Source organism: Pleurodeles waltl, chromosome 5, assembly GCF_031143425.1.
Source record: "Pleurodeles waltl isolate 20211129_DDA chromosome 5, aPleWal1.hap1.20221129, whole genome shotgun sequence".
Lineage (NCBI taxonomy): Eukaryota > Metazoa > Chordata > Amphibia > Caudata > Salamandridae > Pleurodeles > Pleurodeles waltl.
The window spans coordinates 1,049,719,240-1,049,736,037 of record NC_090444.1 but is presented as its reverse complement, the minus strand read 5'-3'; the positions used below and the strand labels follow the sequence as shown (position 1 = coordinate 1,049,736,037).

At 43.9% G+C, this 16,798-nt stretch overlaps 1 protein-coding gene across 7 annotated transcripts in view; it reads left to right on the top strand.

The window, feature by feature from the left end:
* Positions 1-16,798, top strand: part of UTRN (utrophin) — a 1,374,288-nt gene that overhangs the window by 1,006,191 nt on the left and 351,299 nt on the right. For all 7 annotated transcript variants that reach the window (XM_069235249.1, XM_069235248.1, XM_069235247.1 and 4 more), the window contains one exon: positions 12,222-12,490. In XM_069235249.1, coding sequence (XP_069091350.1) covers positions 12,222-12,490 — 269 coding nt within the window. The remainder of the gene's footprint in view (positions 1-12,221; positions 12,491-16,798) is intronic.

The following is a 16,798-nucleotide window of genomic DNA, read 5'->3' as shown; positions in this document are numbered from 1 at the left end:
AGCATTTTTATTAACCTCCCTTTGCTAGTAGGTTCCCTTAAAAAACACAAAATTGGCATTTTCACCTTTGAGAATTGCATTTCAGAAATAAGTTCTAAGGATACCGACGCAAAAGAAAACTATACAAGTTTGTCACCAACCTATGGAACAGACCTAACTAGGTCTTGATGTTCCTAAAACTGCCACAGTGGGTAAAGGTTTCCCAACTGAATATGAAACCTCAAACACCTTGAATATTTAGATCACACCCCATTACAATAAGGAGGACAGTAAAGAATCCGGAGTACCCATGAGCATAGATATCCCACTTACCCACAAGACACTAAACAACTCAGCTCAAACAATTGTACCCTTGTATGTTCACCAGATAGTCCAGGCCTAGCCCATTCAAAACACGCATGGCACTGACCCTACTCTGGTAGCATCCATAGTTCTACCTTGGACCTACATTAACAAATATGCAAAAGCTACTATGTAATCTGAGTGAATTGGGATAAAACCGATTGCATTTTCTCTTTTTTACTGAAGCTGTTCTAGTGTATTAAGTAAACTTTCCAGATGTGTATTTCAACTTTGCTAATAATACCATTACTATCACATCTTCCTACCCAAATAGACTAGAATAGAGGCATCTTCACTAACACCCCATATCCCTGAAACTAGAAACTGGAGGCGAGAAGCTTCCTTCTCGCTCTGCTGATTATCTCCAATGGCCATGCTGTCATCATTCAGTTGCCTCCCACTGGAATAGTTTCCCTACAGAGAATGCAATTTTGCCTTATTTGCAACAAAGTTCTTCACCTTCAGGATGACTTGATGGAATTTTTTTAACTCTCCCTTTGATATGCTTCCCATCAGGTTACCTGTTTACATGCATCCCACTTGGAATTCTCATCTTTGAGTGCCCCAATTCGTTTATCACTATAGTAAAGCAAATCCTACTAGAAATGCCTATCCCAAAATTTGAATTAATTAGCTACAGTGATGGGACATTTTCAGGTGAAAGCGCTACCTTCTGTATGGGAGGCATGGCAATGACACATGTACCAGCCAGATCCCATTTCACAAGGTGAGGATCCATAGATTTTTCCATGTATTGTTGTCACTCATGACATACGACTACAGAAAACCTGCTGATGAGAAGATTCTTCAGGAGTGATGGCACGCTGGGATTTGGAAGCAGGTGCTCTGATAAGTGTCTTAAGGAGTGGGCAATGGAAATGGAATGAATTTACAGAAATTCTAAACTCTGTTGGTAATCATAAACATTTCAAGGCTTTCCCGGCACATATATGAACTTCTAAAAGTACATCTAACTTAAGTCAGCGTAAGCTGTACATATGCAACACTTAGTGCTTTAGCAGAAGGGATCTAAACACACTGAAAAATAATTTCCATGCAGAAATATCATAGTAAACATAACCATAAACCGACGGCGGTTCTGCAAAGCGGACAATTTACACAAGTACAGTTAGGACAAACAGGCATGGGCAACAGAGACTATGAACTTGTACTTTTCCTGGTGCACAGCTGAAAGTGTTACAATAGCAAGAAATGTAGCAAATCTCTGAAGGTCACATGTCCCAGGAAGTCAGTTTTAAAAAAAATAAATCGAGCTCAGTGTATTCAGATGAAAGAAGGTATTCAAATATTTTGGAACAAATTATTTAATTCTTACAATTCTAATATCACCACCATAAACCTCAATGACATCTCAAAGTACCTTGGCAGAGTCATTTGTAATAAGTGAAGCATGATTATATTTAAAACTGAAGATGTCTTAACATACTAAAGGTCTGGGTGCAAGGAAAGGCATAAAAATGCATAATGCTTATAAGATTTCAGTGAAACTATCTTATTACATCAAGTATTCTAGGGGATCATAACACAAACGCAGGCGGTAATGCTGTCTGAAAAATAAATTTGATTCATCGGTGTGTGAGCGCATATCATACAACTAATGTTATATCAAGTGATATTATAAGGGCCCTGTTCTAAGTGATGCTGGAAATATCATGGTGAGTAAGGAGCGTCACCCTCAACGTCTTACATGCCAGGTCCCATGATAGTGCTCGTGCTCTTTAGCACGGAAAATAGGAGAGGCGGAAAGAGAATGCCATCTTCCTTACCCCCCTCTAAAGACCAACACCAGGTCTCACACATTGCTCGTTCTGCCGCACTACAAAATCACGTGATGTCAAGCTCTGGTCCTGCAACAAGTCCGCATAGCACTTGCCACTATGTTGCTCGGTCTGTACTTAGGAGTCTGTATCTATTAGGCATGTTGTTCAAGAGCGAATAGGGGACATGCAGGTGGGTAAATCCATATGGATTTCAGCCAGTAACTTACCCTGGAAGGGAGAAAAACACACAGAATTGGATCCCGTATTTCTCGGTCAGCAAGTTACTCTTCAATCTGCAAAACAAGACTCTTAATACCCGTTAACTCATGGGGAGATACTGTCCAGAAACATTAATTCTGTACTAGGTATCATCCTGCGGAATTAAAGAAGATCTTGTAATGAGGATCTCAGTTAAAACAGCAAATACTTTAGTCTAGCTCAGCTTGAAATACAACTGGTTGTTTGTCACACAAAAAGGTAGCCCTATCAACTTAGAAAAATTACAGCCTGAAGCTTGCTAAAATGATTCCCGATAACATGATTAAGAAGCGGCATCCAGCCAAAGCTGGACAGATCTAAAGACACCAGCAATCACGAATGACGCAACCTTATATACTTGATTTCACATGAACATCATTCAGTGGTGTAAGAGTTCTATTAAAACAGCATGGTTTGTGACTTTTATAGCATTCCGCAGTCGGACACAATATTTTTAGTACATCATGTGGCACTAATATATGAGCTGGTCTGAGGAAATACAAAAAATAGTTACAAACTAACCTTGGCCCATGACAGAAAGGTGTTCATTTTTATATATGCTAAGGTCCCAGGGATGTGCCACCAGCAGGGCTGATTGATCCAGAGTATTTAAACTATGATTAAACCGAGGGTTCCTCAACACTTAGTCATAAGTACACTTGTATAACACGAGAGGTATCCAAACTGCTTCAAGCTCTCTTAACAGTGTGGAAAACCTTCTAAACAAACTGTAGCAGCTTGTAGAATGGACACCAAGATGAAACGGTCTTCATCTCTGTTGGCACAGACACATTCTCTCCTAATTTAAAAGATATCATATTCGCTTTCGCTATCGAAAGGCTGAAATACCTTATTTAAAAAAGTAACAACATCCCACAGAAGGCAGCGTCAAATGATTGAAAAAGTGCCTCTCGGAGCACTTACCCTCGAGTAAAATAAAGATGAAGACAAACAGAAGTATGGCCTCCACATTTGGTCACTGAATATTCCATACACATTTTGTGGCCGGGCCATTTTAGGTTTTTAACGGCTTGCAACATCTTAAATCTCTTACATGGATCAAACATGGTTTTAAAGTGTTTAAAGCAGCGACGCACACTATTGCCAACATTTTCAACTAATGTATTTTGCAAAACCTTTTCCATGGCCAGACTTACACAATGATCACATACAACGACCATTAGTTAAATATTCTAAAGTTCCTGCTTTGAGAAACGGTTGGACTGGTGCAACAAAATAGTTAACCCACAACTGTGTAGACTGTCAGCAGCTGGAAGAGAAGGCTTAGGTCATTTAGGGTTTTAACAGGCTGGTGGCCAAAATGCTTGTTGGGCGAGAATCACACCATATCAGTCTAGACAAATTCAGGAGGTCTACTCAGGGATGGGAGCGCATTTTTACCAATAGCACTCCCACAAACAATATATGAGCACTTTCGGCAAAAAAGTAATTGCCCATTGGGCACCAAGTTTCAACAGCCTGCTAAACAATATTTCTGAATGTTAGAAACAAAATCCAAAAGCAATGGTCTGTTTCTGAGAAACAAAAAAATAGTGCTTCTTTTCTGCCTGAAGATGATGAGACCTGGCTCAGTTGCAGACACATTCAGAGAATGGCATATTGCTGTGTATGCCATGGAGGTGATCTGTCTGGAATTAGCTTTGTTTGACGTGTGGAGGTGCCATATTTGAATGGGTGAGAGCTTGGACTTGGAATGGTCATTGATGAAATGAGGGATGGCAACATGTAGGCTAGGGTGGCTATCTTAGGAGGAGAGCAGTGAAAATGTGAAATAATAATGACTTGTAATCCTCGTTGGTATCCAGCAGCAGGGTCAACTTTACGGGTCTCTGTGCACATTTCGCCGTTTAATGAAGCAAACACCACAGAGGGCATGTTGGCTTCTTTCTGATGCCAGATGACTTGATGAGGAAGCAGAATGTGCAGGAAGACTAAACCAGACCATAGTCTAGAGCTGAGGACATGTTCCTTCATCAGGAAGAGCACAGCAAGACAACACAGGCTACTGCTGGTCCGGATACCGGTCTCTGCAATCATTAATACTCCCTCTTTTCCTGGGTTACCGGACTTCTCTTTCCAGTATTTACCAGTCCTGCAGTGACGTCACACAGTGTTAAATCTGACAGCACCCTCCCCTGCTCTATACATCTTTACAATTCTCTTGGTTTAACAAGGTGTACTAAAATCCTCCAACAACATAGTTTCTTGTAACACACACTGCCCTCGATTTCCCACAGCTCTGCAGATAGATTCAATCAGAGCTACACTATTAATTTCCTGTTTTCGCTCTAAAAAACCTGTATCATCATTATTTATCGTCTGAAATCTTCAGTGTTATATGGGCACTGTCATTTCTACCTCCATAAAATATCTTCATACAGAATATTCTGGCGCAGTACAAAAAATGAATAGAGTATTGGATCAGTGACTTTATCTGGATTTTTCGCAGAAAATCCGTTTTTATGTCATACGATTGTTAGTTTTAATTCATTGAGGTCACTGTTGGATGCTATGTTCACTAGAGCAGTTGTTGCTAGTAATGCTGTTATGAAGGTCAGTGTGGGTAGCATGATGAAAATATGCAGGATTTAAAGGCTTTCCACTGAGGGAAGGGTATCTGAACATATGTTGCAATCGGGGATAAAATACACCATTGGCTACTGGCCATACAAAGATGGCTAGCTGCTTTTGTTCTTTCATCTTTATTTGACAATATTTCCATGTTCTCCTGAGGGGTTGTCTGTAGATTTTTTGTCATTCAGTCGCCAGTTTACGGACTGCCAGTTTAATGCACTTACATGTTTTACTGAGTGAGAGCTGCAAGATGCCCCTTCAAAGGAGAGTTTAACGGGGTCTAAGGAATTGCAACTGCAAACCACAGAACTCATACAATGGAACAAACAGTTTATATTATGAATGTGGCTCTGACCAGACTATTGAATTTGCTTCAGACTACATGGCCCTAACGTTCCTCAGCCAGGCATTAGTTATGCACAAAATATCTCTGTCAGCTGAAGAACAAATCCACTCTGAGAATTTGTTGCAGCGAAGCAGAGCCCAACCATGAGCCAGTGAAAGCACAGCAGTAGTGGACGCGACATAGCAATACTCTGATCTGGACCAAGACAACTAAAAATGACTGCTTGTGCATTTGATTCACTTGTCAAATTAATATACCTTTGGAAACCTATGGCTTAATGGTCTTTCCTTCAGCTGGAAAACACTTTTCGTGTTGAATTAAGAATCAGCTGTAGCCAGATGATAATTATTGTCTGTACAACTAACAGTTGAATAAAAGCACAATGTCAATAGCAGACTCTATGGTGTTTTAGCGTATTAAAAATGAAACAATAAACAAATGCAGTGCTTGCAGCCTGAGAGAAGGCATGATTTATTTACTGTTGCTTTCAGAAATATTGGTTGTTATAGATTTTATGTTTAGTTGTATCTTAAGGTTCAGGTTTGTATAATATCTTCGATTGTGTTCCTTTGTAAAGATCACATTAGCCTAAATCATTTTTGTCATTCTGAAAAAGTGCAATTTAAATTTTTTAGTAGATTAGTGCTTTGGCCTTCTGTGAGCCTCGTTCTTCTTCAAAATTAAACTATTTCATTCTGCAGTCCCCACAGGTCTTGAAAATAAATAGTTACAAACGATTACAAATTCTAGGTGTGCAGGGGGGCCTGAGTTGAGTGCAACTGAATATGATATTGCACATAAAAGATCCATATAAATAAAAAGCACTTATCAAAAGACACAGGCAGTTTGGGATCTGGGAAGAATCAAAAGGGTGATGCTGATCTTGTGCAAACCAATAACAGATGATATTGCTGGTTTACTGGATGAACGTACTAGCAGCCAGTGTCTATTGTATATATGATAACAAAACCTCCATTAAAAGTGGAGTCAAATGGCAAGGATGTGAAACTTGGATATGGAGCACGAGAACACCCTTTTGAAGGAGAAAGGAGATAGACTCCACATTCACAAACAGATGTGATTTAGCTGTCTAACTTACATAGATCTGTACCCACAACATCTTCTCCATTCGCTCAGTGCCACAGGTGGTCTCCTTAAGTCAGTTCATCCCACTGGTGAAACACAGTGTCTGCTGCAAATGCACAAATTTAAACAAAAACGTCTGGGGACAAGGAAGACTACGAATTAAGTGTTTTGGAAAATCCTATTTCTGACTAAATTGATCTACCTTATGATGGAGCAATACGACTTGTGCTACCTCATTTTATTTGTAATCATCCTCATGGTGGTACTTTTGTACATATTGATTATCAGTATTGGTGTTCATTGTAATAAGTCTTTGCCATACTGACCTCGGTGGCATAATAGGCTTTCATGTCAGCAGAGACTACTGTAGCTATGTACATGAGTGGTATTTGTAGTGCGAGAACCTAGCCAAAATGCAACATGGCACTGTACATGGTCAGGGACAGTGATACAGTCAACAACTGATGTTGTGTTCTATAAACCACTTCTGTTCGCCCTGCTAGACATTGAGTTGAAAATTCAAATAACCATTCAGAAGGAACTTGTGCCGCACATGTTCTGCCTTGGAGCTACTTTCATCAAGATGATCAGAGTTTGACTATTCAAGGGAACATTGCTTCAGTTGTAACATCATTGATAGCCGAGTACACTGCAAAATTACCGCACTCATTTTGTCAGTTGCTGATGGCTTCACAATGTAAAAATAACTGGAGCATTAAGTACTATTGACCATATTGCATTCCCTTCGAGTGCAGTTGGTTGAACCATCTAAGGTGGGATGACAGCAAGGCAACATTCAGACTTTTAAAACCATATTTAGTCTGTCTGCAAGGGGACAAAGTATGTCATAGAAAATCCACTGCCAGGATCATGCTCGGGTCATGAACAAATTGAGTACATAACATGGATTCCCCTTTACATAGATGTTGTGTTTTATTCATGTGCTGAATGCCCCCCTCCCTCCCTTTGCACAATGGAGGGAGGAAAAGTGAACAAAATGGCAGATTATGATTTTTTTTCCGGAGTAGCAATAACAAAAAGTGAGAGCACACCAGGATTATCAATTATGGAGCAACATAATTCCTACAAACAAGACGACCGAGATGCAGCCAACAAGGCTTGCTCATGCAGAGCCTACTTAGTGCTGGAGTGAGACACAGATGGAGACATGCTTTAGATGTGATGTTTTTGGTGTCAACTGCCCGATACAGCTGTCTCAAGCATTTGAAGGCCACAATGCTTAACTGACCCAGTTCCCAGTAATATGGTTTTACAGCAGGCCCCCGACGAACACCAAATCTAATTTGGAGGACAGATTTTGCGGCAAGGTGGCAGTGACTACAGTGCTGAAATAGCTGGATCCACTGAGCGGCACTCAGAGAGGAACGTTAATACCTTTGGGTTTTATCCACCACAATTTGGATTATGTAGCAATGTAAGTGAAGAACCTTGAGACAGTAAACCTGACTTAATTGTTGTATTCAGTAGGAAAACAGACACCATATAGCTCTTATGAATGCTAATCGAAACTAGATTACAGTAACGTGTTGGGAGTTTCCACTGTAATGTCCTACTGGCGTACACTATTAGGATATACTCTACTAAACTACATATCACCTGTACAGTTCAGAAAGTGCTTACAAAAAGGTAAATAATTTTAAAAAAACTGGTCTTCAAACATCTCCTGTGCCTGACAATACCCAAGACCTCCTGCCTGGTCTCTACACAAATGAGCGCCCTCCAGATTCACTCTGTTTTTGGTCCAAATATGAATGCATGTCTCTGGCAAGTGCAATAGACAAGAGGTTGTTACTTACTGGTACATCAAATCGTTTACATTCAGTAGAATACAACCAATAGCATATCTCTAACTTCTCATCAAAGCTATGCAAAATCCATGGAAATTGGAAGCTTAAAAATTTGTTTTAGACTAGTGGCTGCTTAAATTGGAAGGTGAGGGGGATTTCGGCAGATGAGTTGATTGAGCCGAGCGCGAGATGAGATTTTCCAATTACTTAAAACTGATTCAGGCAATCAAAGGAACCATTTATTTTATCCTGCAATCCGAAAAGCAGTGCTCCCGTCAATTGAAGTCTCGCAGTTTGCTACATTGGTCTAGCAGCTTTCATTTGCACTTTGCCTTACATTTTAGTGGAGATATGGAAAATCATTTTGCTGTTCACGACAAAGTTTTCAGGTTATTATACATTGTTTGAGAAATGCACGATGCCATTATCTGTACTGTGTCCTCTTCTTGCAGCTGTTGGTATTCCGGCATTGTGTTGTGAAACTGGAGTTTATAATCCAGACTGAGTTTGTTACATATATGCTAGAGAGAGCGACCCTTTACTAATTCCATACCATGTTACTGTTGAATTTTAACAGCTTGTGACATTTCCTCTTCTGCAGAGTTACTTGAGAGTACCAAAGTACTGTGCATGCAGTGTCCAGTATCATACCTAATCAGAAAAGCTAGAGTATTGCCTGAATTTGAGTCTGTCAGTTTGGTTATTCAATAACTGACACTTCAACCTACAGACACATGTTGAGTAGTAGCCCCAACAAGCATTGCGTTTCTTTTCGAAAAACAAAATATGAAATTTTGGAGCACAGCAAGACAACGATCAGCAATCTCTGGAAGTGGGCTATTGTGAAGGCTATGAATTCTCAAGAAGATGGATGGGTGATAGACACTAAGGCCCTCTTTTCTAGTGGGCCATAGAAGTAACCCCAGGGGTGAAACCAATATCTACCATTCTAACTTCTTGGTGTCACCAAGCTTGTGATTAACCAGTCAATAAAGTAATCCTGCATCCTCCACCCACCTATCCTGCACAACCTGTAGAATGGATCTTCTAAAAGCAAGCGGTAATTGTCTGTGGATTTGGGCTTTTTATACCCCCCTCCCCAACAAGATTGGAAGACACATGGATTTATACCCGGTATTTCAGAGACTGCATGTTTATTCCCCATTGTGGATAAATAACCTGCAATCCTAAGAATTAGGTGTAGGAAGACTGTCCAAAATTAGAGATTGTGGCATGCTGGTGTCCCCGAACCTAAATCTGGGGAACGCCTTATGAAGTGGCAAGAGTTTAATTATTCTTTCAATTTGTGGTTAGGTATGGTATTGTACACCCTAGCACTGCACTGAACCATGAACTGAGCTAACTATGAAAGATAAAGTATATACTCATTATAAACAGCTTATTTGCAGCTTTACTTCCATGTGGGCATATCATTTATGAAAACAAATATTGCATCAAAGAAATAACTAGCAAGTACAGTAACTTCATAGTCTCCTGTAGATGTTTAACTTGGTTGATCTATGTGCTATTAAAATATTACATTACAATTGATTCCGTTTTGTTTTCAAATTTATGTAGTTTGATTGCTTTGTATATGTGATGGATTTAGAATCAAAGTTTTGTGATGGATACTTAGTGGATTCCTCACCTCTTGAGATTCCCCTCGACATAAGCCTCGAACTGAAAACATTTCCTGCAGTTGCCCCTGATCGCTGCTAAGTAATGCCATTTGAGTCTGCATCGACCTCATCCTGCCTCTTGAAGTAACAGCAAGGGGTAATTCAGAAGAAGTTCCCTGCTGTCAGTTCATGTAATTTTTTACTTCCTTCCATGCTATAGGAGTTTCCAGGTGGCACACTGCTGTTTTCTCCAGAGCCACAAGGCAGCCGGCCTTGACGTGCTTCGCTCAATTATTCAAAGCAGACTGAATGGGCCTTGGCCTAAGAGACTGAGGGCCTGATTTTAACCTTGGCGGACGGCGGAGGCCGTCCGCCAAGGTTCCGCCGCCAAATGACCGCACCGCGGTCACAAGACCGCGGCGGCCATTCTAACATTTCCTCTGGGCCGGCGGGCGCTCTCCAAAAGAGCGCCCGCCGGCCCAGAGGAAATGCCCCTGCAACGAGGACGCCGGCTCAGAATTGAGCCGGCGTAGTTGCAGGGGTGCGACGGGTGTAGTTTGCACCCGTCGCGTATTTCAGTGTCTGCATGGCAGACACTGAAATACTTTGCGGGGCCCTCTTACGGGGGCCCCTGCAGTGCCCATGCCATGGGCATGGGCACTGCAGGGGCCCCCAGGGGCCCCGCGGCACCCCCTACCGCCATCCTGTTCCTGGCGGGAGACCCGCCAGGAACAGGATGGCGGTAGGGGGTGTCAGAATCCCCATGGCTGCGGAGCGCGCTCCGCAGCCATGGAGGATTCCCCCGAGCAGCTGAACCGCCGTGGTCAGAATGCTCATGGGAGCACCGCCAGCCTGTTGGCGGTGCTCCCGTGGTCGGTGGCCCTGGCGGCCACCGGCCGCCAGGGTCAGAATGACCCCCTGAGTGCTAAGACTAGTTCACGGGGGGGTATGAGCTGCACCCACCAATATACCTTAAATGCTGACCAGATATTGGTGGGTGGGTGGCAGAGAAAGGGGTAAGCAAAAGGGGTAGGTGGATGACTAAAGAAAAAATATTCACATCTGTGAACCGGGTATTTGTGCATTGTTGATTGTCTAGTGGAATTCTATGTTTTCTGTGCAATAAAGTACTTGTCTTCTCTACAAAGTTAAGTACTACGCTGGACATTGATCTTATTGTGCTGTTTGGGGGGTGGTACATATTCTCAACCCTGAATAACTCACTCTAACCTACCTGATAAGCCTGTGACTGTCTTGCTACCACTGATAGTCACATGCGGAAAGGGTTGTACTTGCCTCCGTTTGCAGAGCCATAGTAAGGCAGACCCCGGGACAGCAGTTGTAAAAGGCCTCAAGCCCCACGGTTGTGGCCCAGTAACCCTTGATTTCCCCGTTTCCTCCTGAACAGGGACTGACACGTTGGCTAAGAATGAGTTTCCTGAGGGCCTTCAAGCTCATTCGACTAGAGCTAAGGCAGCCATTATGGCCTTATCCAGGGAGGTTCCATTGCTGAACATCTTCTAGGATATGCTTGATATCAGTCCACGCCTTCTCTAGTCATTACAGGCTTGATTTGCAGAAAAGGTCCTTTTGCACTGCAGGATTACCTGATGTAAAGTCCACTCCTTAGACCCTCCATCTTGGGATGTAGTTTTGGTATCTATTCAGAACGTGATAAATTTGCAGATAGAAGTATCCATCAGAAGAACTTACTTTTATTAACGTTCTTTCTGGTGGTTACTCTGTCTAACCACAGATTTCTCACTGCCCGTCCTCTTTCCCTTTCTCTTGAGTGTTATAGGGCCCCATGTTGGACATTGCACGCTTCATGGTTTGCAGACTGTCACTGCCACTCTGCACGAAAGAGAGCAGAAGTGTTTATGATACACTGATGTTAGCGTGCAGGGGTGGTTTCTATGTATGGCTCTGACAGTCATTTTGGAAGCATGATGCGATCAAAGGAGAGTGTGACTGCACTACCTTACGCACCTTAGAGCACCCTCCAAGGCACTCAGTCTCCTGATTTGATCTTCACCTATTTCTTATCAACAACTACTTTTATCCAGGCAAAGAACAGAACAGGCAAAGCTGTAATTAAAAGCCATATGTTAATTTAGATTTACCTTTAACCTCTTAGATTTGCTTAACATAACTAATAAAAATTGTCTCCTTGCCCCCTACTACCTGACGTTTAATTCCTTATTCCGCTTTTAAGGGGTGTCTCTGCATTGTCGATGTCACATGTTGAAATGGTCTCCCCTCTGCGTGGAGAATTCAGATTTTTAATGTATTAATCCATGGACTGTAGTTCAGTGAGCTGCAGTATTTTTGTCTTGGCCTAATTGCATTGTTATGTTTTTGAAAGTGTATGTTGTCATTTCCACAGAGTTGACTGCAGAGGAGAAAGCACAGAAGATTGCCAGGGCCATGCGCAAGCAGTCTTCAGAGGTGAAAGAAAAATGGGAGGCCCTGAACTTGCAGGCATGCAGTTGGCAGAAGCAAGTTGACAAAGCACTTGAAAAGCTACAGGACCTTCAAGGAGCAATGGATGAACTGGATACAGATATAAAAGAGGCTGAGTTGGTGCGGAGTGGATGGAAGCCAGTAGGGGACCTTCTCATAGACTCATTACAGGATCATCTTGACAAGACAACCGTATGTGTTTTTAATTCACACCAGTCCTATATTGTTTCATGTGTAATAGTTGTTCTTGAAAATCTCACGTGCGAAAGAATAAGCCTGTTCTCTAATTTTCTTGTGTATGATGCTGCCAAAAAGTAGACTTATCCATTGATGAGAAAAGGTATTGTTAGCTAATCGAAGGCGGTGGTTGCTTCATTTGTAAGAGTGAAGGTGCCGCGTACATTTGAGCACCAGAAATCTGCTGTAGTAATTCAAAGAAGATCTTCACAGGCCAAAGAGAGTAACTTACGTTCTGCATTTCATCCCATCATATAGTTGTTGCGTAGAGAGACAGTGACAGACTTTCTAAGAGCAAAACTATTGTCAAGCTGACATTTGTTTGTTGGCCAAAACACTTACCCTGAGCACTATGCTTTGTGCAAAATAACATTTATGAGGCATAGCATTGAAATGAGAGTAAATAAAACCGAATCTGTACATATAAATTGATATTTAACAGACATAAGAAGGATCATAAACAATGTTGAAATTAAATAGACCATTATTATTAACCAGTTAATTATCAAGATACGAAATAACGTTCTCTTGAGAGCAGAAACCCATAACATATATTCATTCTAACAAGCACGTCAAGCGTGGGTTGATATGCCTCCAAAAATAGTTGCGACGCACTACTTGGGCAGTCCAATACAGTTTTAGACACCTACTGAAAAAGAACATGTTGGCATCGGTTTTCTTTTTGTTGCATCACTTAAGTGAAAGGTCTTTTTCTTTTAATTATCCACTGTTGTGAAGAACAACTGCCTATTTTACGCTAGAACCCTGTTTAAGTTATTTTTTTGGTGGCGATGGGCTGGAGAAGTAATCTTTTCCTTCCTTTCAGGGAAGCAGCCAACAATTCTATACTGTAGCTCCCAAATTCTGAATCTTGGCACACACCTTGATTCATTAAAAACACATAACAACAGTTCTGCTAACTTAGGAAAAATTGACAATGTGAGAGAGGATGAAGAGAGTACAGGGCCAGGAAAGGGGGGGGGGCGTGTCTTCCTGCCGAGCATGTCTCACAGCCATCTTCACCTCCCCAAAACACAAACACTTTCTGAGTCTGACACTGAAGTTCTAGATGAGGTTGTAAGACACCAGATGGACATCAACTGTGCAGCACCACCACCCACAAGGTTGCAAAGGTTTCCAGCTCATACTATGCAACACCATGCCATATTATCACTTCACAGAGCAACTCTGTGAAGAGAACCAATCTAGTTTGATATAGACTGGCACCTTGTTAGTTGACAGGAATGCAACAGCATACTGAAACAGAATCAAGGATATCTGATAAAGACTTCTAGTTGCAGATGCCTTACTTTAGATTTTTCCCCCAAGCGTCAGACTTAATGCGGAGATTTGTTCTTTGTGCAATACCCTTGCACGTTGGTAGGTGGCGTCAGTCGACTCCCTCGGCATTGTTAGCATCATAGTGGCCGTGATGACATCGGGAGTAGTACATAGATGCCGCCTCAGCACAGTGACGTCAGTACTTTTCTTTCCGCGCCAAGTGCTGATCCGGAGAGAGCTACCCTGGTTGTTTTTTGACCGACTTCGACTCTTTTGTCGAGTATTTGGTGAGTTTTTTGGTGCGTCCAGGGATGTCCCACGAAGACCAGTTTCAAACCGTGCGAGGACTATCACCCCAGGATATCGGTGACGGATCTCATCGGGCCTGTTTGTGGTGCCTGGAGCGCGAGCACGATTCGAGGTCGTGCTCCGAGTGCCGGGCCATGCACCCGAAGGCCTTGAGGGAGCGGTCCCTCAAGCTTATGGCAGCCCAACGCTCAACTGCATGTAGGTCCTGGTCTCGCTCGAGGGGAAGGTCTCGACCGGTCATGAAGCCACCACCATTCCTCTTATGCAAAGTCTTTGGGTCTAGGTAAGAAGAAGTTGAAGAGATCCTGATCCTTTGCTTGGCTGATGCAACGCGGGAGGAGCGTCGACGCTCGAGGCCTCTGTCTTCGGAGCCTGCTTCTGGGCCCACTCCGCGCTTCCAGAGTTTCCGGGAACCGGAGCGACCCTTGCCCAATTAAAGCAGTTTTATGAGGCCATGTCCCTCATTATTGGGCAGGCCGACCCTGATACAGTGCCTTCGGGCCCAAGGGGTTCGGTCGGGGGTTCCTGCGTGTTCCGCACCAGTGGCTCTGGCCACTGAGGTCCCCTCTGGATCCACTCTAGGATCCGCACCGATGCCATTCGTATCATTGAGACCTTCCCTGGTGCCTGTTTGATTGTTAACGCTCCCAACATCAGTGGTGCCCACCCTTGATGTCGACCCGATCCTCATCCCCGACGACTGAGTCAGACCGGCGTCGGTGATGCTGCCTTCTTCTTCGATGGGGCCTATACACCCCAGGTTGGATTCTGACTCTTTTTCTTATGACTATGAATTCGGGGAAGGATTTGAGGGGGTCCTTGGACCCGTATGAATACCAGGATGACCCTAACTTGGACTGGGCACAGGAGTTGGGCGAGGCCAGTGGTCTGGATTCCTCTCCAGACGCTGGCCTGCTGTCTCCTCGGACCGTGGCTGCGGCAGAGGGAGTGACTTATTCCATGGTGGTCAGTAGGGCGGCTGTGGTCCTTGGCCTTGAGCTGCCTACTGTTCAGGTCAGATCTTATCACCTGATTGAGGTGCTTAAGCCAGGGGCTTCCACATCGGAGCCTCTTCTACCATTCAGTGAAGCTCTCACCGATGTCCTTTTGGGTACTTGGTCCAGACCCAACACAGAGGCTCCTGTGAACAGGACTATTGCACACTGCCATTGGCCCGCTCTGAATGACCCTAAATTCCTGTCCCTAAATTCCTGTCCCAACACCCCATGCTTGAGAGTCTTGTCATCCTGGCATCCTCGGGGAATCAAAAAGGCTGGAACAATTTGGGAAGATGATGTTTTCTTTCTTCAGTCTTGTGCTGTGGTCAGTGAACACCGCATGCCTTTTCGGCCGCTATACCCACTCTCCGTGGGATAGGGTCACACAGGTTCTGCTGCAGATACCGGAGGAGGCCCGTGCTATTGTCTTCCAAGCTGTCACCGATGGGATAGATGCAGCAAAGTTCCCTATCAGATGTGGACTAGACGTGACCGACTCTCTAGGTAGATCAGTTGTGACGACAGTGGCCTTGAGGTGCCACGCCTGGTTGCGTATATCTGGTTTTTCTGGGGATGTCCAACAGACTCTCATGTACATGCCCTTTGATGGCACCCGCCTCTTTGGAGACAAGGTGGACTCGGCTTTGGAGAGGTTCAAGGCTACAGCTCGGTCCCTCGTCCTTTTCACTTCCCCTCTCCCCCAACAGTCTGCCTTTTGCCCCCTTCGTCCACAGAAAGGGCTTCCTGTAGCGTCCCTATTCCAGCCACCGTGCCATCCATGCTGTTCAGCCCAGTCCATCCCTGCCCCTGCTGCAGCCACCAAACCCTCCTAGTCCATCCCCTCACTCTGGTCCAGTTGACAGCAGGATTGGCCATCGCCTGGACCACTGGGAATCCATCACTAAGGACAGGTGGGTTTTCAGGTCGTTCGAAGGGGCTACTCCCTCCCCTTCAAATCTGCCCCACCAGCCATGCCTCCATCAGTCAGCCGTATTTCAGAGGGTTATTTGGCACTTCTCCGCCAGGACATTGCGGCTCTCTTGGCAAAGAGAGCCGTAGAGAGAGAGGGTCCCTGTGCCAGCAGTAGGTTGTGGTTGTTGTTTCCTGCTACTTTCTGGTGCCCAAAAAAGACAAGGGCTTACGTCCTATCCTAGACCTTTGGGACCTCAAGAAGGAGAAATTCAAAATGCTCACCCTGGCTCAGGTCCTGTCTGCCTTGGACCCAGGAGGCTGGATGGTAGCGTTGGACTTGCAGGACGCTTATTTTCATATTCCCATCCTGCCTGCCCACAGACGTTACCTATGATTTGTGGTAGGTCACGAGCACTTTCAATTTACTGTGCTCCCCTTCGGCCTTACCAGCACCCCTTGGGTGTTCACGAAAGTGATGGCTGTGGTTGCAGCTCATCTGTGCAGGTTGGGGGTTTCAGTCTTCCCCTACCTCGACAACTGGCTGTTGAAGGCAGACTCGCCCCAGAAAGTTGTCTCCCACCTTCAGACTACGGCGAACCTCCTGCACACACTGGGGTTCACGATAAACGTGCCTAAGTCACACCTGACTCTCTCTCAGACGCTCCCTTTCATCGAAGCTGTTCTGGACACAGTGCAGTTTCGGGCCTATCCTCCTAAAAAGAGAGTCGAAGATATTCAGGCTATGATTCTGATCTTTCTGTCT